The sequence below is a fragment of the Tripterygium wilfordii genome, chromosome 22, assembly GCF_013401445.1.
Source record: "Tripterygium wilfordii isolate XIE 37 chromosome 22, ASM1340144v1, whole genome shotgun sequence".
Taxonomy (NCBI): domain Eukaryota; kingdom Viridiplantae; phylum Streptophyta; class Magnoliopsida; order Celastrales; family Celastraceae; genus Tripterygium; species Tripterygium wilfordii.
The window spans coordinates 6610496-6631751 of NC_052253.1; the positions used below are offsets into that span (position 1 = coordinate 6610496).

The window sequence follows — 21256 nt, forward strand, 5'->3', positions numbered from 1 at the left end:
ACAAACAACTTCAATTTCACATATCTAACACAAATTAATCCAATAAATCAAGAACCCATTACCTTCTCTTACCCAAAACTTTCTAAGTTCTTGAACTTCACCTACTCAAGCTTGCTACTCCAATCAACAATAGAATCTTGCAATACAACCATAAACAAGTCTAAATCAACCTATTAAATCACTAATTTCATCTAATTTAAAGATTTTCCCCCAAATCTACAAAACCCATAAAACTCTAAAATCCCAAATCACCCAATCTCTAAATACTAGCTTTTAGGTTTAAGAAACTTACCAAGGTTGTAGAAACAAGTAGAAGGAAGGGATTCAAGCTTCCTTTAGGCCTCAAATGATGTACGAACTCATGGATTTGAGTTTGGGTTCAAACCTTGAAAGATTAGAACAAAGAGAGAAATTTAAGAATATGTAAGCTAGAGAGAGAAGTTATGAATCCAACTTGAAACAACTTGAAAGAGGATAATCTTACCTTGGTTGATGATCTTAGATTGATGGGAGGGAGGAAATTTGAGAGAAAATGAGGTTGAGGGTTTGTTTAGGTCGGGTATTTTGAAAGAATCGCGAAAATGGGTGTTTAAAACAATCCTCGGGGTGTAGATTTTAGGGAGGTGTCCGGACACCTATGCCTGAAATCACCCTATTTCAGTTTCCTCTATGACTGTCCGGATGGCTTTTAAAAGCTGTCCGGACGGTTACCTTTGTAGTCAAAAATTTCAGTTTTAAAACCACTCGTACACCCCCAAATCACTCAGTATTAATTTTTAATGATTATATATATATATATATATATATATATATATATATACATACTCAACACATGTTGGTCATACCTAATTTCTAAAAGGAAAGAAGTTCATGGTATTACAGTAGTATTAAAGTTCCCCACAACCAGGCCAAGATTTGGCGTAGTCACGTGCACTGCCTTTCACAATTCAATCCATATCTCATCCATCAAGTGCATATTACCAAGAATGCGAAATAGGGAGTTTCAAAACATATACTTCCAAATAGTACCATAGACTTCAAAATCTCGTATGATGTTCAAAACAAATCGTATACAAAATTTCAAATTTGAAAGTCAATATCAAATTATCATTTACTATCACAAGGTCATCAAAGTCTCAATTTGTCCATTTGGCCAAACAATATATATATAAATATGTATATATCAGGATTCTCTTATGTGGACACCCGCAAGTTAACATAACTTACACACTTCTATCTTAGCTGTTGGATCTTTTAAACGGTTGAGATTAAAAAAATTTGGGTTACAACAATTCAACCCGTTTACAACAATTCAACCCGTTTACAACAATTCAACCCGTTTGCAACCTCAACTTCTTCTTCAGTCAGCGGAATGAATTCGATTTTGACACCAGGGATTCTTACAAATCTATTTGTAAAAAGCCAATTCTCTTTTTCTTGAAAGTTGTAAAAAGAGAAGGTTAATACTACAGTGGATTTGTATGTGGGTTCGTAAATAAATGGAAAAATAAATTTCATTTCAGTTAATTTATCTCAAACTCTTGAATGGTCACGAATCACATCCACCTTTGAAATCGCGAATCGCATCCACCTCTAGATCTATGGGTTCAGTTCGGGTCAATTGCTAGTGCAAAATTCAAGGAACATTTGAGATTATTTTGGATCCAATTTCGGTGCAAAAATCTATTCACTCAGGGATTAGTTCAGAAACCCTCACTGCTGGAGTGGATGAGACGAAACGGGATAGTTCAAAAATGCTGGACAAAGCGAGAGGACGAAATCGATTTGTTGGGCATTGTCGATTTGCTTCCCCAAATGAAAGAGATGAAGAAATAGCGATTGCTGCTGGAGGAAGAAGAAGTTGAGTCGGGTTAGGTGTGCAAATGGGTTGAATTGTTGTAACCCAAATTTCTTTAATCTCAACCGTTTAAAAGATCCAACGGCTAAGATAGAAGTGCACAAGTTATATTAACTTGCAGGTGTCCGCATAAGAGAATATATATATATAAATAACTCCTTCAAAATCCAAGTATCAAACCATGCAAAAATCACCATAATTTAGGGTAGGAGCATCAAACCCCACCCATCATATATTTTTCAGAAATAAATTTTCTTTCTAGAAAAACACATCAAATAAGCAATATTTTCATAAAAACCATTTAGAATGTGTTAGCGATAGCAACCCTCACCTTTGTCGATATTCTTCATCAAGAGAAACATCATATATGCTTATGCATGTTTTGGTAGTTTAGATTATCCATCATGCATTTGTATTTTCATCTCTCATTTTGGGACCCATTTTTAACAATCATGGATATGTCCAACCGGTTTCATCAAGCTTCTCTTAACCCTTTTACCAAATGAATATATGCAAAGTAGATCCGTTTTTGTATACTTTTTGTTGCATGTCTTTAGATCATCATTTTAAGCTTTTAAATTTTCACACATTCCTCTATTTTCCTAGCCAATAGCCTGTGGCTTTTAAATCATCCTTTGAATCCTTTATACAAAATTATATAATCCTTCTATAAAAGTTTGATCTCCTTAATTCGGGTGCCTTGATGTGAACTTCTAGTCCTTTGCTGAAAGTCTAGCAAGAACCATAACATTTATTTGGGATTCAACACTAACACCATTTCTTTAAGTCAAATCAAATCATTCTTACCTTATTTGTAAACTAAGAATCATAGATCCTCCTTGGATTTTGCAACCTGTAGCTTTCACTCCTCTAGGAGCCTTCTTTCTTTCAATGGTGAGATACTCTCTCTTTCTCTCTCTCTCTTCTCTTTCTTTCTCTCAGCAATGTATGTGTGGAGAAGTGCAAGTGAGCACCCTCCCCATCTCCTCCTTTTAACCTTTCCCTTGTCCTCTCTCCCATTTCCATGTGTCATTCATTCACAAGATTTTTTTTCTTTATTTTATTCACTTTCTAACTTCATCTCTTATCTATTGTCATATCTTATAGATATATTATTATATAAGTTTTGCAAATTCTGGGATAAATTTTCGGTTACGGTTTCGGATATAACCAAAATAACTAAAGATTTAAGTTAGGCCCAAATACTTAGGTTTAGGCCCAACCCAACTCAAATAGTCTAGGTCTAATTCTCACAATTACGTTTATGACTTAGGTTTCTACTAGTTGACTACGAGTGTACCTTGTACATCTATGAAGAACACAGTTACGATTCATGAGCTCTCCCATCATCGCCGTCGATACTCGATATAGCTTCTTCTCAAATTATCTCTGCCTCGTTGCTGGTGTCCCTTCCCTGAGTTCCCTCCATCGATCTGGCTTCCAGGCTCTCCATCTTTCACTTTCACTATCAGTCTATCACATCATTGGAACCCTAAGGTAATTGTAACCCTAACTGAAGTTTCTCTGATTCATCTTATTATTGGTTTTTTCGAACTGGAATTGATCTAATTTGGAACTGAAATTTCGAATAGAAATTTCTCTAATTTCTAATATTTGGTTTTGACATAGGTTTGCTTATGTTCATGGGTTTTGATTATCTTTTTTTTAGATGTCACTGCCGACAACGAACCCAGAGTCAATATCTTAGGGTGGTGGAAGTTAAATTGCAAGAGATTCCCTGTCGTTTCAGCCATGGCACGTGATCTCTTGGCAATTCCAATATCTACTGTTGCTTCTGAATCAGCTTTTAGTATAGGTGGTAGAATTCTTGATTGTTTTAGAAGTTCACTCACTCCTTGGATTGTGGAAGCACTAATTTGCACCCAAGATTGGTTGAGAAAGACTGCAAAGGTAGATGAAGAGGATCTTGAAATGCTTGATAGTATTGAGAATGGTAAGCTTTTATATAAGTTCCTTGGTTATTCTATTTTAATTTTGTTTAAATTGTTTCCTAATGAATCAAAATGTTTGTTTTGTTCATCTTAATAGATTTAAATATGGTGCAAAGTGGATTGGAGTCTATTACAGAGTGAAGATGTTTGCTTTTCTACTTAGTGACTCTATTTAGTTTTTGGAAATGCATATAATTACATAGTGACTCTGTTTGGTTTTCCACTTAGTGACTCTGTTTAGCTTTTGGAAATGCATTATGTTTAGTTTTTAGATTTTGGATGGTAACTTCACTCAGTGACTCTGTTTGGTTGCCAAGAAGATATGAAAGAAACTGAAATTACTGTTGATTTTGTGAAAGACTAGCATTTTGTATGAGAGATAAGAATTGTTCCCATTTATAATGTTATATTGCTCAAATTCGATTGTATTTTTAGACAAAACTGATAACCAATCCGATCCGATCCGAAAAATATGGTTATTTCGGTTTGGTTATTCGACATAATGGTTCGGTTATGGATTCTAAAATATCATAACCGAATCACTTTGGACATTGCGGTTATGGTTAAAAACTGAATGGACACCCCTACTTATCACCATTCAATAAGCCCATCTCCTCTTCCTATGCATATTTTTATTATTTATTATTTTATATTATTATTTCTACAATTCTACTATAACCTTTCTCACTTCATGTCACTTGTCATCACCCTACAAAGGTACTCAAATTTTCTCATATATCTCTTATTTATTATATCTCTTAATTCTCCCGTTGGCCATCTCCCATGAGTATGATCTTTTAATAGTTTTGGCACACTTTCTTTTCCATTTGCCATTCATGTATTGGCTTGTTTTGCTTATAAACACCCTACTAAGATCTATATGAGACAACCAATGCCTTTTCATAACCTCTTTTTAGGCCAATAGCCTTCATTTGCTTCTTACCCATAAGGTTCACTCTCTCTTCATGCACATGTGATCCTCCATCTCTTCCTCTCTCATTGTTCACTACTATCAAGTAGGGCTCGACATCGGGCCGGGCCGGGCCGGTCCAAAAATATGAGGCCCAAGCCCGGCTCGAATTTACCATTTGGGCTTCGGCCCGGGTCGGGATAGGGATGAAAATGGAAGCCCAAGCCCTGGCAGGGCCCAAATGAGTCGGGCTAATGGGTCGAGCTTCGGGCCTCAGGTCGGGCTTAACTATTATTATTAATTTTTGAAAGATAGACATACATATATACATGAAGACTACATTAGACACACACACACACAATATATATATATATATATACACACACATACACAATGAGTCTCTTATGCAGTATCAAATTGTGGTATCAATTTACTGTATCATTTAATAACCGTTGGATGAATCACACGGTTGACACAATTCTCTTCTCTCTCCACTCTCGTTCACTTCTAACTCGCGTTCACTCCTATCTCTCGTTCCCACCTCCATCGCCTCCTCTGTGATTAATCATCTTCGACCGACGACCACCTACATCACCTCCTCTCAGGCACTTCTCTCACCACGTCACTTCTCTCTTGTCTCTCATCAATACCCAAACCAGATCGGAATGCATCAATCACTATCGGAGCCTTTCACCAGAAGTAATCCCTTCACCTATCGCGACCCAGAACAAAGGTCACAGACGCATCACAGATTTGGGTAAGATGATGATCGATTTGGGTCGTGATTTGGATATGAAGGAACTCTGATCTTCTCTTTGTTCGGGCTTTGAAATCTCAGATTTGGAGATTTGGATTTTTCATTTATTTGAAATTAGTTGTTCCCAGATTTGGAGATTTGGGTCGTTGAGCAGATGATAGGAAACTCTATACTTTGCTGTTTTATCTTATAATTTAATACTGTTGATGGGAATCGTAGTGATGGGAAGAGTTTGTCAATTTCTCATGCTTTGGTTGATTTTCGGAGCAAATTTATGTTCATTCCATGTATAAGCAAGCACTTGTTTTCTTGATTGAGCAATGACAAGAGAGAATTCGATCTGGTTTCAGTGGTTTGGGTGTTGACGAGAGAGAAAGTCGCGTGATGAGAGATATGCCTAATAGAACGTAAACCGTAAGATGAATCCAACGGTTCTTAAAGCATACCGTAAGATGAGACTGTAATATGGGACCGGACTCATATTATATATATATATATATGCACACGCATTACACACCATTGATAAATACACACACATATATATACATATACACACAGAGACAGTGCACAAATGCGCTATCTGCACATGTATATATATGTCTTTATATATATTACATATATAATATATGTAGATATATACATATTTTATATATAAATAAATAATGTATGGTGTAATGTTATTAAAACCGACTTGGACATCGACTCGGGCAAGGGACAGGGTCACTGGTTCAACCAGTGGATCAACGGCTTAACCGTAGATTCGATAAATAAATAAAAATATACTCTTAATGCTAAAAAATAAAAATAAAAATAATGAAATTTGATCATCCAAAAAAATATGTATGTAATATTGACATTTAACAATGTAATAATAATATATTATATTGACATATTGATTATATTGATATATTTTGATAAGTGATAATTAATATACATATATTCATATTATCATATTATATCTAAAAAAAATGAAATACATATAATGAAATTAGAAATTTTGTAGTCATTTAACTCTAAAAAATAACCTCTCCGATTATGTAAAACCGGCCGGGTCACCGGGTTTTCGACCGACCGCCCGATTTACTGGTTTTCACCGAGTCACATGCCCAAACGGTAATATTGACAGAATCGTACTGGCTTGGTGACCGGGTCATCGATTTTTCGGCCCGACCGTCCGAGTCGGTCTGGTTTTCACAACATTGACATGGTGTCTAGTCGGGCTTGACCCCATAAATGGAGCCCTGGCCCACGGATCAAATGGTGACCTCTACTACGAAGGCTCAAAAACAAGTGAAGAAAAGGCCGCGTTTGGCTAAGCAACAAATAGCCGTTAAGATATGAATTTATCATTATTACACTTTTGGTTTGTTAAAAAAAGAGTCCCTGAAATTCAAATCCCGAGACCGCGAGGATCTTTCAAATTCCATTTTCAAATATTATCTCTAATCTCAGCCGTCCATTCACTCCTCTGTCCGCTCAAACAGTAACAAAGAACTGCAGACCCACCAACAACTGTTCTTTGTTTCTATGATGTCTTAGCTTCTAAACCAAATAGAGATAGGGGGAGGGAGAGGTGGGGAGGGAGAGAGAGGTTCTCGAACCCAGAAGTTCTGTCTGGCAGTTTCGCACTTTAATTGAAACCCTAAGAAGAGCCGGAGCTAAGCTGAAGTGAGCTAAACAATTTCAGGGACTCGAAATATCGGGATTCTGTTCATCAATTCATATATCAGGTATCTAATCTTCCACTTTCCCTAACCCAATTTAGTTCTGTTCAGCTTTTTTTTCTTTGTAGATTTGGAAGTGAGCTCATTTTTTTGAATCTGGGTGATGAATTGCTAGAATGCTGAGAGATTTCAAATTCCTGCGCCGTAATTCGGGCAAGAAAGATGAAATTGAGAATGTGTCTGTAAACCCTGGAGATTCTGCTGAGATTTATGCATCTACCGCCTCTTCTAGGGCTCCATTGAACACCATTCAAGATCCAAACCCCCAAAATCCTAGACCTGAGCAAGAAGGAGTGAGTACTCGGGGTAGAATCGATATGACACCAACTAAGCCCCACCTCCGCACCCCAGATAAGCACAACTTCACATCCTCAGTGAAGAATCATCGGTTTGCGTGGCCACAGAAGATTTATTCCAGCATGATTGCGAAGGAATCCAGAGATGATACTGTGTCAGTAACTCGAGGTGGATTGGTGAATGCCACTCCGAGACCCAGTAGGACGGTTGGAAGGGCTAACTCGGGGTACTCAGAGAGTAATTCAACGCAGAGTACACCTACAAAGAGTGTTTCAAAGCCTCCCAACTCAGGGTTCAGAAGCAAAATTGATGGTAATATGACTCGTGCTGGGACTTTTGCAGCATTGTATAAGGGGATGCCAAGTGCTGCTGGTGGTTTGGCTACCACAGTTGTTAATACAGTTGAAGTTCCTCATTTTGATCTCAAAGAGGATCCTTCATTTTGGATGGATCACAATGTACAGGTAGAATCAAATTCACATTCTTTGTGTACTGGAGTAGAATATATGTTATATTGTCTGAGATCCTTTGATAATTGAGTGACATTTTTGTACGTGGGTTGCTTTTCAGTAATCTTTTGCTTCTGTTGGTGGGTAGTCTAGAAAAAGTGATGGCAAATTTGTTCACAATCCTTGTTTATGTTAATGAATTTAAACTGATGGAAATGTCATTGATGAGCATAATTTGCTGTTTTTAACTGATCTTTTGGTATTTATACTGATTAATTTTTTGCTGTAGGTTCTTATACGTGTCCGTCCTCTCAATAGTTCGGAAAGGAGTTTATACAGTTACAACAGGTGTCTGAAGCAAGAAAGTGCTCAAAGCATTAATTGGATTGGGCAACCAGAAACTCGATTCACATTTGACCATGTAGCATGTGAAACGGTGGACCAGGTGTGGCTTAAAGCAGGAAACCTGTAAAATATGTGCTTCTGTTTTTGGCCCCTTCAAAAGAGTTTTTACTTTACATGATGTTTTGAAATTGGATTTTACAGGAGATGCTTTTTAGGATGGCTGGCCTACCTATGGTGGAGAATTGCTTGTCAGGCTATAATAGTTGCATGTTTGCTTATGGTCAGGTAACCATAGCATGTTTTCATTATCCTGCATCGATTTCCTTTTTTCACAATTTGAGAATCGAAGGGACTAGTACTAAGTTTGCCTCGTGTGTGGCATGTTGGATTACACTTTCTGATCAGATGAAGTTTTCTCTTGTATTTGCTGACTTGATTTGATCTTTCACAAAATCTACATGAAAAGCATTGCTGCTAACGCATTTATTTTTCAATCTATATGAGTTTGAGTTAGTGATAACTTGGTGTTCACTGTATAGTTCTTAATTCCTTTCTCTTAGTTAGTTATGGAGATGTATTTCTTCAACAATTTTACAACTTTCATGGTTTAAACCTTTCTATAGGGTGAGATCGTTCCATTGTTGCCTACTATGTAACTGCAAGATGACTAGGACTTCCCCATTTTGCCCCATTTTATCAAAGCAGATTTCTTCAAAATTGTAGAGCTTTTTAAAGTCCCATTGGGTATAAGGGTGATATGCACCCATTTTTAGTTTCAATTCCTTCTAATTCTTTTTAACATGCTTGGAAGAGTCATATAATGTTGAGCAAGGAATTATTTTGTTGCACAGTAAACAAACGCAATCCAACTTGACTTTTTTTTTCCCCCTTCGGTTTTGGGTGAAGCTATAATTGATATTTCTAAACTTAGTTTGATAATCTGACTTTTCATCACGCAGACTGGAAGTGGAAAGACATTTACAATGCTTGGTGAAATTGATGATTTAGAGGTCAAGCCTAGTCCACATCGTGGAATGACACCACGAATATTTGAATTCTTGTTTGCAAGGATCCAGGCTGTAAGCTCTGCAAGTTTTTTTTTGGCTGTTTTCACTCTTCAGATTTTGATTTGGCTATAACCACATTATTTCTGTAGTTTTCATATCAGAGGTGTTACCTTAGACAAGTAGAACATAACTATGTTAGTATAACATTTTTCTTATTTGTAGGAAGAGGAAAGCCGAAGGGATGAAAAACTGAAATACAATTGCAAGTGCTCTTTCTTGGAGATATACAATGAACAGATAGCCGATCTTCTTGACCCTTCATCAACCAATTTGCTTGTAAGTTTGGTCTTTTCTTAAGTGGAAAAGCTCTGGTATCTCTCGAGCTACTCATAATTATTCTCTTTCCCTTTATATGTAGCTGCGTGAGGACATCAAAAAGGGTGTTTACGTGGAAAATCTCTCCGAATTTGAAGTATGCACAGTGAGCGATATTCTAAAGCTTCTCATTCAGGTTGATAAACATTGATTCAATCCATTCGGTTAAGAACAATCATAAATCTCTCAAAAGTGTGTATATGCACTCTCATCTGCAAGTGCATACAAACGATTAGGTCCTATCTTCTGTTTGCAGGGGTCTTTAAATAGGAAAGTTGCCTCAACAAACATGAATAGAGAGAGCAGTCGCTCACACAGTGTCTTTACCTGTGTAATTGAGTGTAGGTGGGAAAAGGATTCCACCACCAACCTAAGGTTTGCAAGGTTAAACCTAGTTGATCTTGCAGGTTCAGAAAGGTAAGGCATTTAGTGTGGATTTGCTGAATGATTTTTGCATGCATTCCTTTGCCAGATGCTATTCTTGACCCAGTAATTGTCAATAATAGGCAGAAAACTTCAGGTGCCGAGGGTGAGCGTCTAAAGGAAGCGGCCAATATTAATAAATCACTATCCACACTTGGGTACTTCAACCATTACTAAATTTCTTCTATCTTCTTTTTTCCCCCTGGTGTACCACCTCAATATTTTCGCTACATGTTTTACTTCCAGTCACGTAATTATGATTCTGGTGGATGCGGCAAATGGAAAACCAAAACATGTTCCTTATAGAGATTCAAGATTGACCTTCCTTCTTCAGGTTAATTCTTTTCCATATATTATTCCTTCATAGAGAAATTTTTTCTTGGTGTTGACTTAACACTAAGAACTTAAAATTATGTAGGACTCACTTGGTGGAAACTCAAAAACAATGATCGTTGCTAATGTTAGCCCTTCTACCTGGTTGGTCTATATGTTTCTAACTATTCTTTTGTCAATCCAATTTATATTTGTTAGAGATATATTTATGTTAGAGGGTATTTTAGTCTTTATAAGTTGTGATAAACCTTTACTTTCCCTTCTTTCTTTGCAGTTGTGCAGCTGAAACCCTGAACACCCTTAAGTTTGCTCAGCGAGCAAAACTTATTCAAAATAATGTAGGCTTTCCTGAAAAATGCGGCATTTTTGAATTTCTTGAACTGTGAATTAATTTTTTTGAAATTTTTTTTCTCGTTTGTTTAGGCTGTTGTGAATGAAGATTCTAATGGTGATATAGTAGCGCTACAACACCAGCTATGGCTTCTAAAAGTATGGCAGTGAAATTTATGAAATTTTCTGACTTTTACAGTTCTTTTTTTTGGCATAATATGCAATTAATCACTGGATAATTTGTGGCGTAGGAGGAGCTTTCTCTGCTTAAACGTCAGAATGTCTCTAGGTCCTTGTCATTTGGTTCAACAAGTGTCAAAGATTCAATTCAACTGCAGGATAATGCTTTCACAGAACTGACTGATGAAATGAATCAACCGGAGGCTGATGATTTGAGTGGATGTGAACCCAATTGCATTGTGAGATTGTCTACCAAGCAGGTATAATTGGCTATATAATACATTTGTGATTTTTACAGATTGCTATTATTTTGTTGAATAGAATTAAAAGGATATGTAGTAGTTAATTTAAAACACTCATATTTAGGCTTTTCAAATGCGTGCCCTACATATTTATCTTCAGAACATGAAATGAACCTGTGGGTATTCAAATTGAACCGATTTTCGTATCTCATACTAATAATAAGCTTGAGTGCTTTACCTGATTTTCCTATAGCTTTGCATTTAGCAATTAATACATACATCTGAAAGTGATGGTGTATCAGCTAAAATCATTGGAGACAACACTTGCTGGTGCACTAAGGAGAGAGAAGATGGCTGAAATTTCTATCAAGAAACTTGAAGCTGAAATTGAGCACTTGAATCGTTTGGTATTTTTTTGCCTTCTAGTTTGTCTCCCTTGTCTCTACCGAGTTCATTCTGTCTAAATTGCAGTTTATTTTTTCGGATATGAATTTGAATTTGCAGGTTCACCAAAGAGAGGAGGACACCAGGAGCACTAAAATGATGCTAAGGTTCCGGGAAGACAAGATTCAAAGAATGGAATCACTTCTTGGGGGCTTTTTACCTCCAGACTCATATTTACAGGAGGAGAATAGAGTGTTATCTGAAGAGAATCATTTGCTTCAATCTAAAGTTGAAAAAAATCCTGAAGTAACTCGCTTTGCATTGGAGAATATAAGGCTTTTAGAACAACTCAGAAGGTAGTTTTACATAAACAGCAGCATGTCCGGAAGTTATTACCTGTTATTTGGTGTTCTTTTTGCTCACTGTGGCATTTGCAGATTTCAAAAATTCTATGAAGAGGGGGAGAGAGAGATACTTGTGGATGAAGTTTCCAAACTGCGAGATCAGGTTTCTTAAACCAGATGTTACATTTTTTTTCACAATATTGTTCTATTAAACCATTTTTTAGGGATTATTTAAACCAAAAGCCTCTATGTTTGCAGCTGTGTCAATTCCTTGAAGGAAGTACTAAGCAGCAGAATGACCCAAGTGTGAAAATTCTGCCGCAGGTTGGTAAAGTATGCTATTTACGTCAATCTTAGTTGTTCTCTCTTGAGAAATTCCATCTGTTTTCTAAAAGATGAAGTAAAGGCCCCACCTGATTTTCTGATTATGAAATGAAGTGAAACGATTTATTTTTTTCTCATTTCTTAGCTTTATGTTACACTATCCCATGCCATCTTCTTCATAAAAAGGAAATAGTGGGTTTTTCATTTGGATGTATTTCCAAAAGTTTTATGGATTACGAGTATCATTACTTATAATCAAATATCAATCGTTCTTTTTTCCATTAATACAGGAAGCTATGCGCGTCAGCAAAGAAAATGATGCTCTTCACTTAGAGGTTACTTATTCTGTTCTGATGACAAGCATGACCTCCCTCCCTCTCTCTCTTTCTCTCTATTGATATCAGTCTTCTTTGCCTTTCATTGTTTCAGTTGAAAAACACTCTCAATGAGTTAGAGGAATGCCGGCATAACTTAAATTCTTGCTTAGAGGAGAATGAAAAACTTCGAAGGTAGGTAATTTGAAGAGTTGTCCAGCTCATTAAGCCTCTCAAATTCATGTTGTATTGTAGACAATAGAGCACCTTATTTCTTTCGGTGATTTTTTTGTTTTGATGCAATATTGTTCCCCCTCCATCCTCTGCAGAGAGATGCATGATTTGTGTTTAATCATAACTGATCTAAAGTCTCAGCCAGATGATAAAGTTGGCAACACAAAAGGCATCAAGGTATTTTTTTATCATGCTTGGTAATATGTAGGGAAACATTATGGTATGAAATTATGTCTTGAAAGAAATGATCATGAAATCAGTTGATAAAATTAAAAATTTATCTATTCGTATTTATATGTAGTTTTTTTTTTTTGTATGCATTCATCACTTATGTATGTGGTCTAAGCTTCCATATAAATGTTGGCTATGTTGTGATCTAATAAGTTATCATTTTCAGGACTCACAGGGAGCGGCACCAACTGAAACTCACACAACAGTATGGAATGAAGTGGACGGGGTGCATGCTGCTCTGATGATGAATAATGCAGAAGAAATCATGAATCTGCAGTTAGAACTTGATATACTAAAGATTATGCTCAAAGAAAAGAGATCATCTCATTCTGAAATAGAGGAGAGAGTAGTACACCTGAATAGCGATCTTCATTTGGCAGAAGAGAATTTTTCAGTGGTGAAAAAGCAATATGAAGATGCAGAAAATGAATTGAAAGAGGCAAAGTCGATTTTAGAAGCTCTTGAATCCCAACAGATTATATCCATTAATGAGATGGAGGACCTGAGAAGAAGTAACAGTCATCATGTGAAGCTTTTAAGGGAACAGGAGCTTGAAATTATTGCATTAAAGCAACGACTTACTAGAAGAGTGTTGAGAGATCACCCACCTAATTATTCAGAAAGTGAGGACTCCATTGTACAGGTGAAATTGGAGAAGATGCAACATTCTCTTGAGAAGGCCAAAAGACTGAATATGTGGTATCAAAGTGATCGAGCATTTCAGATATCTAATGAAGAGGAAATGGAAGAGATTCATCAACAGGTGGAAGCTGAAACTTCTGAGGTGATTGTTTGCATGCAGGAAGAACTTTCCACTCTTCAGCAGCAACTTCAAGTTTGCCATTTGCAGGAGATAGAGACAAAAAATAACGTTAAGTGTTTGGAGAATGAATTAAAGGAGTTGCAGATAAAACTATGCCTCATGACTGAAGAAAACAAGTGTTTACATGGAGAGTGTGAGGAAAAAGATGGAGAACTAAGAACAATGGTTGAACAATGGGAGTTATTGGCTTGTGAAATCGAAGAAATTCTTGCTGATGGGCATGACGCCCTCATTAATGCCTCTGATCAGCTTGAACTTATTTCCAATACTTTTCCACAGAAAAGGGTTTGGATCACAGAAAAGATTGCCGAGGTAGCTAGAATTGTTACTGGGAAGGACTTATTGATTGAAGAACTTGGCAGATGTCTAGATGATGCAAACAATAAAAGAAGTGAAGTGGAATGCATGCTAAAGTCCTTGAAGGGGGCGGTGATGGTTATTACTGAAGCCCACCAGCAGGAGTGCAATGAAAAGGAGAGAGAGATTCTCATGTTGACATCTGAATTGAGAGCAAAAACGTCCGTCATCCAAAAGTTGGAGGACAAAAAAAAAATGGCAGAACGTCATGCTAATGAAGCATCTGTTTGTGCAACAGTTGCTTTTGTAATTGTGAATAGATTGTCCGAATACAAGTTAAATAATCTCAATGCTTTAGAACATTGTGAAATTCAACTTACTGAATTAGAAGAGGTGAACTTGAGGAAGGATACGCTTATCAGCAACCAAGCAACAATGATTGAAAAAGCAGACCAACAAATCCAATCTCTGAGAAGGGATGTAGCAGGGTTTGAGAAAACCTGTGCTGAAGTTCAGCACAAGCTTTATGAGGAAGCAAAATGTTCTCGCACCATGGAGTGTGAGCTCGAAGATATTGAAGAAAATGAAATTACGAAAATAAAAGAGAAACTTGCTGAGCTAAAAAGTGGTGTATGCGCACTCAGGTCATGCATGAAAATGCATTCCAGGCATTATAGAAGTCCTGAAAGTAATAATACACAAGAAGCTTATAGACCAGTTGATGGCAGTGGTGAGGGAAGGGTAAGCTAATATTTTTGCTTTCTGGTATACTGGTTTAGCCTTGTCGTTGATTCCCTATTATGCTATAGTTATTGTCTTCGAATGTTGTTGTTTTAGTAATTGTTATGCCTGGATATTGATGCAGACAGATGCTGACACAAATCCAGAAACTTTAGACTTGCATTTACTAGAAGATTTGAAAATTGATGAATCCGAATCTTCCTTTAAATTTGGAGAGAGTACAGATGACAAGGAAGAAATGAAGTCCAGGACTTGCAATGATACATGTGGCAGAGATATTGCTGTCATTCTTTTGAGAAAGGAAATAGAATCTGCCCTGAGAAGCTTACACAAGGTTGAAGCTGGGATGGCCAAACTAAAGGATGAAGAAGAAGAGATTTCCATGTCTAACAAGCAGAGTCAGGAAAGCATTAATTATCTCACAATTCAGATACTTGCCTTGCAAGAAGCTATTGATGACTTTGGAAAGAAATTTGATTTGAAGATTGAAGCTGTCAGTAATAAGCTACAAGCATTTGACCAAATCGTGCAAGAAGCTGGAAGTCTTTGGTATCAGACAAAAGATGTGACCTCTCTCTCTCTCTTCTTTATTCTATTCCTATTCTTTTTTCTCTCAAATATGTTTCCTCAAACATCACTGAAATTATGGACACTCTAGCTTTTCGTTTCTGAGTTGGGTTACCTGAAGTAAGATATGGAATTCCATGTGTATATTTACTCATGGACTTCTCCGGAGAAAATCAACATTATTTTCACTTGATAGCATACCTGTTGCTATGTGATATTTGCTTGTAGCAATGTGTTTGTGCACTTGATCTGATAAAAAAAATACTGACAGCACTTTCCTCATCATTTTTCTGTAGTGTCTTGAATCTGAAGTTGGTGAAGCGAAGTTAATTGCTGCCCAAAAAGCAACAGAGGCTTCTTATATTTTTGCCAAGTTTGAAGAGGCCCAAGATACCATGAAAGAGGCAGACATTATGATGCATGGATTGTTGATAGCTAATGAATCAATGAAGCTTGATATAGAGAGGTTGAAGAAAGAGGAAGTTGTATTAACCAATGAAAGGGATACATTTATCGATCAGCTTCACAGCTTGCAATGCCTCAGTGATCTAAAGGATCAACAACTTGAAGACCTTGAAAAACAGTTGTGCTCAAATGTGTTGGAAACAAGAGATATGCTTTCCGACCTCAAGGGCACTTTTGAACTACTACAAACAAGTTTCAAAGAAAACTTTACATCTGTGTCGTTGAATTTTCATTCCATGAAGTCTCTGGCTTTAGACTCTATGAAGTTGGTACGGTCTTGGCTCGAGCATGTGTGGTCTGAGATAGTTGTGAAGGATTGTGCTGTATCTGTGCTACATCTCTGTCATATGGGAATTTTGTTGGAAACAGTAACTGGGCTAAAAACAGAAAATGGTTTGCTACAACATGGCTTGTGCGAATCAAACTTGGTTATAGCTGATCTAAGAATGCGCAATTCTAGGTCAACTAGAGAGCTTGAAATGTGCAGAACTCTTAAGGGGAAACTACTGGTTGACATCAAGAACAGTTTTGAACGAATTTCAATGCAAGAAGAAGAAACAGAGGAGTTCACTGCTAAATTAATGGCTTTTGGGAAAAAGATCTTGGACCTACAACTTCTGGAGGAACTGATGGTAGAAAGGTCAAGCTATGTGGAATGTCAGCTTTCTATTCTAATGAAGGAGCTGGATTTGAATAATTCAAATTCCTCAGCATCTCTTTCAGATCAAAAGCAGCTGCTACAAGCAAAAGAGGAAGCTCTAAATTCTCAGGCCGAGTTGTTCATTATTGAACTGTGGTCTAAGGACTTGGAGTTGCTTATCTTGGCATCAGAGCTAGAAGAGATTTCTTGTCAAAAAGAGTATTCAGAGAAAGAATCTTCCCTATTTGGTGCTGCCCTTGAAAATTTAAAGCTACAAATGATTCTATCCAAGTTGGATGCAGAGTTAGGAGAACACACCATTGTAGCCAAGGAAGAGGAGGTATCATTTCTGCTGAAAGAAATTGAAGAAGCAGAAAGTGTGAGCCAGGACCTATCGTCAAGGTTGAGCCAAAGTGATTCAAAAGTCAGAGATATGGATGAAGCAAATAAGGCTCTTGGAAATGAGATTAAACTGCTAAAGGACGCTGCTTGTGCCAATGATATGTTGAGAAGTCAAATTAATGAAGTTAATGAATCTAGGTTGAGACTGCTGAACCAATTTCAAGGACTTGAAGTTCAATGCCAGAGATTACTAGAGGATTTGAAGATGAATGAGGCTTCGTTACAAAGTTCTCTCAGTCAGAACTCTGACCTTGATCATCAAAACAAAAGGTTTCAGAAAGACATTTGCGCACTGAAGATTTCATCAAGTGAACTTTGCAATGAGTTAGACAAGAAAAAAGCAGAGCTAAGCAAAATGATATTTTTTGAGGAGGAAAACATTTCACTTAAACTGGAGCTAGAAAGGTTGAAGAGAGAAAACAGCTTGATTCTTCAAGAATTGGAGGAGAAAAAATCGGAAGTTGAGTCATCTCTATGCAGTGTAGACACCTTTGATACAGAAAATAGGAGATTGAAAGATGAAATTTGTTCTTTAGAGACTCTCAATTCCAGTTTGCAAACTGATGTGCAGATGAAGGTTGCGAAACTAAGGGAGCTGCAGCATTCTCAGTCTCTAATCGAGGAGGATTTATGCTCAAAAGCCTTGGATTTGCAAACTTGTAACGAGAGAACAAATGAGTTGAAGGAAGAGAACAATCTCTTGAGAAATGAACTCAGATCTCATAGGAAATATTGGAAAGAATCTCTCACTATTTCAAGGTTAAGCATAGGTAAGTTCATAGATTCAGAAGAAAATGTACATAATAAGGCTAGGAGGTTGTTTGATGATCTGAGTAGAGAAGGTTCTATGATTTTTAAGAAAATGCTTCATGAAATGTTTGAAACCATAGACAAGGCAGCCATGGCCATTACAGAGTTGGAGTCCCTGGAGGTTAATGCTAAAGATCTGGTGTCTGAGAACATGATGCTGCAGGCTGAGTTAGTAAGGAAAGAAGATGTCCTGAAAGGGTTGTTATTTGATCTGAGCCTATTGCAGGAAACTGCATCTAGTACCAAGGATCAAAAATATGAAATTGAGGAGTTGGAGGCTTCTTTGGAGGCTATAGAAGATGAGCTTGCATTGAAACAAGGTGAGCTTGATGAGGCTGTTGGCCATAGACAGGCACTTGAAGTTCAGTTGCAGGAGAAGATTGAAATGATATCTGCTCTTAAACTGGATCTCGAGAAGGAAAAGGAGTCCGTAGAAATGCTTTCCATTGAAAATATGGATCTCAGATCTCATGCTAAAGAAACCGTTACAGAAAAACGTTCTTTTGAAGAGGACTTAATCCAAAGAAGGAAAATGAATGAGAGCTTGGAGATGGAACTCTCAGAAACGGGTACTGCGCTTGGCCAAATGAATGACACGATTGAGTCCTTGATGGTAAATTTGAATGATATTACTAGTGAGAGAGATCAGCTGTGCGTGGATGTTCTCGGTTTAAAGGAAAACCTGGAGAAGGCTCAAGCTCATGCTGATGCAAATGAAGCTATTGCAGTAGAAGCTCAACAGGTATATTCTAATTTAGCATGACATTTCACCTTTCATATTCCAACAGATTTTCTTCTAACATTTGTATTATTTTCACAAACATGATCTGTCAAAAACAATCACCAGATATCTGAATCCAGAAAATTCTATGTGGAAGATAAGGAAGCAGAGGTTAAGCTATTGGAAAAGTATGTTGAAGAGCTAGAGTGTACAATAAATGTACTAGAGAACAAGGTTAGACTTCGTTTGCTCTCTAAATGTCACATGATTTTCATTTTAATAATCACCATGTCTCATAAATCTCGGCCTTTTAGGTTGAGATTGTTAACCAAGAAGCTGAACGACAACGATTGCGAAGACAAGAACTAGAATCAGAGCTTCATGCTGTAAATCATCTCATGCAGAATGTTAGGAACGCAGATTGTGATATAAGAAGGTATTAAGCATCTTTGTAATTCATTTGATGGGATTGCATAGTTTGCTTTACTGAATAACGAATTATTGCTTCAATTGCTGCTATATGATTTCTTCTAGGCATTTAGATGAAAAGGAGAAAGACCTTCTACAAGCCCTAGTACATATACAGAATCTAGAAAAGGATATAGTGGACAAGGATGCAGAGGTGAAGTTTTCTGTTGTGCTTTTTTGTCAAGTTTGTTTTAGGCTTGTGCTGGTTAAACAGTGGATGCTAGATTAATGCACTAGTTTTTGAAAAATGGTTTTCGCATCTGCACTTATGCCATTCTCACCATTTAGCAGATATCCCAATTTAAAGCTCATGTCTCTGAGCTAAATTTGCATGCTGAAGCCCAAGCTACTGAATTCAAGCAGAAGGTAGGCAAGCAAGCGGATAGAGAATGAATGCACTTCTGTTTTTTAATTTTATTTCAACCTCTTAAGTTTTGAAAATTCCTTAAACTGTGAAACTTCGGAATAAATGGATATTCGTTCATGATGCTATAGGAAGAAAACAATATGCTGAAAATTCAGAACGAAGATCTAAGCGGAAAGCTGCAGCGAAAAAAAGTTGTTATTTCACATGTGAAGGAAGAGCTTGCTCATTATCGTGCTTCTATAGGAAAGGTCCAAATATAATTTTTGATGAAGAATGGCTTTTGAACAACAAACTGAAGGTTAGTGTTCAGGGTATTGTTGGCATGCTCATTTTTGTTTCAAGTGCTAATAGCTAAAGAAGAACAGAAATATGCTGCAGGAAATTGAGGACAGATTGCAATTATCTCAGAAGTTGTTGAGCTTGTGTACCAGTGTTTTGAAGGTATGTGAATTACTGCATTTTTTTTTCCATCTCAATTCTTCTTTATACGCTAGATTATAGGAATGATGCTTTCCTGCTCCCAAGAATTTTCTCTCACTTGGAAGTCAACCTTTCAGGCTGCCGGAATTACAAGACTTTTAGTTGATGTTAGTCCTAGTGATGCTGAAGAGGCGCTTAAGCAACTGACTAGTAAAGTTACTTCTCTGGAAAAACAACTACAAAACTTGAAAGTCAAGGTAATATACTCTTCTTTGAGCTCAAGGACAGATGAGGATTGTCAATCGCCAAGAAGGGTTTCACAGACTCAATTTCTACACGCTTTAGATAAATATCTGAATTAAACAGCAAGGCATGGTATCCATTTGCTACCAATTGTGTTCTTACAAGTTGCTTGCTGTATTTATCATTTTTATGGTTTCAGCTTTTGGTAGGTTGAATTGTATAGAAATTGGTCTCAAATTGTACTGTGTTCTTCTGTGAATATATTCAATGAAAATCAATAGTTTTGGCCCTCTGCAACTGTATAACTACTAAAAGTGATGCTATTCATCATTTTCACTCTTCACTGTAGTTTTAGTTGTCTGTTATGTAGCAATACCTATATAATGCATGAAAAGATTGCAACTCAAGTACACAGATTGAACTAGCAGATATCAGATTTTCAACAACTGAACTAAACAATTCCCAAGTCATTTTGTAGTCTAAATTATTTGATATATTACTAGTGGGAAATCGACTTAGGTGACAAATAACTCAGCCATTAAATAATAGGAAACTTTAGTCACATACTAATATTTATTAAACACACCCATTATTAAGCGTATCCAAAATGCTCAAGAGCATTTTATAGTCTACCTGTATGTATACACATAATTCCAGTGTATTTTTCGGCGAGCGTCCAAAAATGATTTGTTTGGGATCAAACTTGAGTTGTCGATTTTCGGTGAGTGTCTAGGCTGGAAAATGGGTGGAATGGAAGCACTTTGCCACAAGGAGTCCAAAGGTGGTGTCGGTTTCCTCCAAAGGTGGTCGGGTTTAGTTCGTGATGGCTTGGGCTTCAATTTGACGATAGTGGTTACCGGATTGGTGCTCGGACGGCAGTGGTCGACAATAGGTTTACCCATGATGAAAAAGAAAGAGATGGTGAGGGGTGGGGTGTAAAGAGCACAAGTTTTAAAAAAATGGAAAGTTCAAGCAAAGTGAAGGTAAGTCAGGATGTGGTTAAAAAAGTTTGGAGTGTGACTAAAATTTCCCTTAAATAATTCCCATGTCAATTCAAATTTCTCCTCTGAATGCTTGCACATTCAATAATATTTTAAAAACACCCAAAAAGAATATCTATCTATATACTAAAATGCGTGGGATGTCTGTACAACTCCTGGCGAGTTCCTCTTGATTTTTATACTCAAGCGGTTTGGCTTTGTGTGCTTTGGCTTGTGGGGCCCATATTTTCTTGATTTTTACTTTGTGCACTGCCGTTTCAAGTTTCAACCGAGATATA

At 37.0% G+C, this 21256-nt stretch overlaps 1 protein-coding gene across 1 annotated transcript; it reads left to right on the top strand.

The window, feature by feature from the left end:
- Positions 1–7042: 7042 nt before the first annotated feature.
- On the top strand, positions 7043–20274 carry LOC119991591 (kinesin-like protein KIN-12D). The gene is given in 32 exon segments (XM_038837928.1): positions 7043–7207; positions 7317–7962; positions 8237–8392; positions 8494–8577; positions 9252–9371; positions 9522–9635; positions 9718–9810; positions 9931–10091; positions 10181–10255; positions 10344–10431; positions 10516–10574; positions 10705–10768; positions 10854–10919; positions 11012–11200; positions 11485–11589; positions 11687–11922; positions 12004–12073; positions 12169–12234; positions 12525–12569; positions 12664–12743; positions 12878–12959; positions 13180–14874; positions 14999–15439; positions 15738–18500; positions 18606–18713; positions 18794–18915; positions 19014–19101; positions 19239–19313; positions 19443–19560; positions 19563–19612; positions 19693–19755; positions 19872–20274. Coding segments are annotated over 31 exon segments (8346 nt in total). The 5' UTR covers positions 7043–7207; position 7317; the 3' UTR covers positions 20097–20274.
- The last annotated feature ends 982 nt before the right edge of the window (positions 20275–21256 follow it).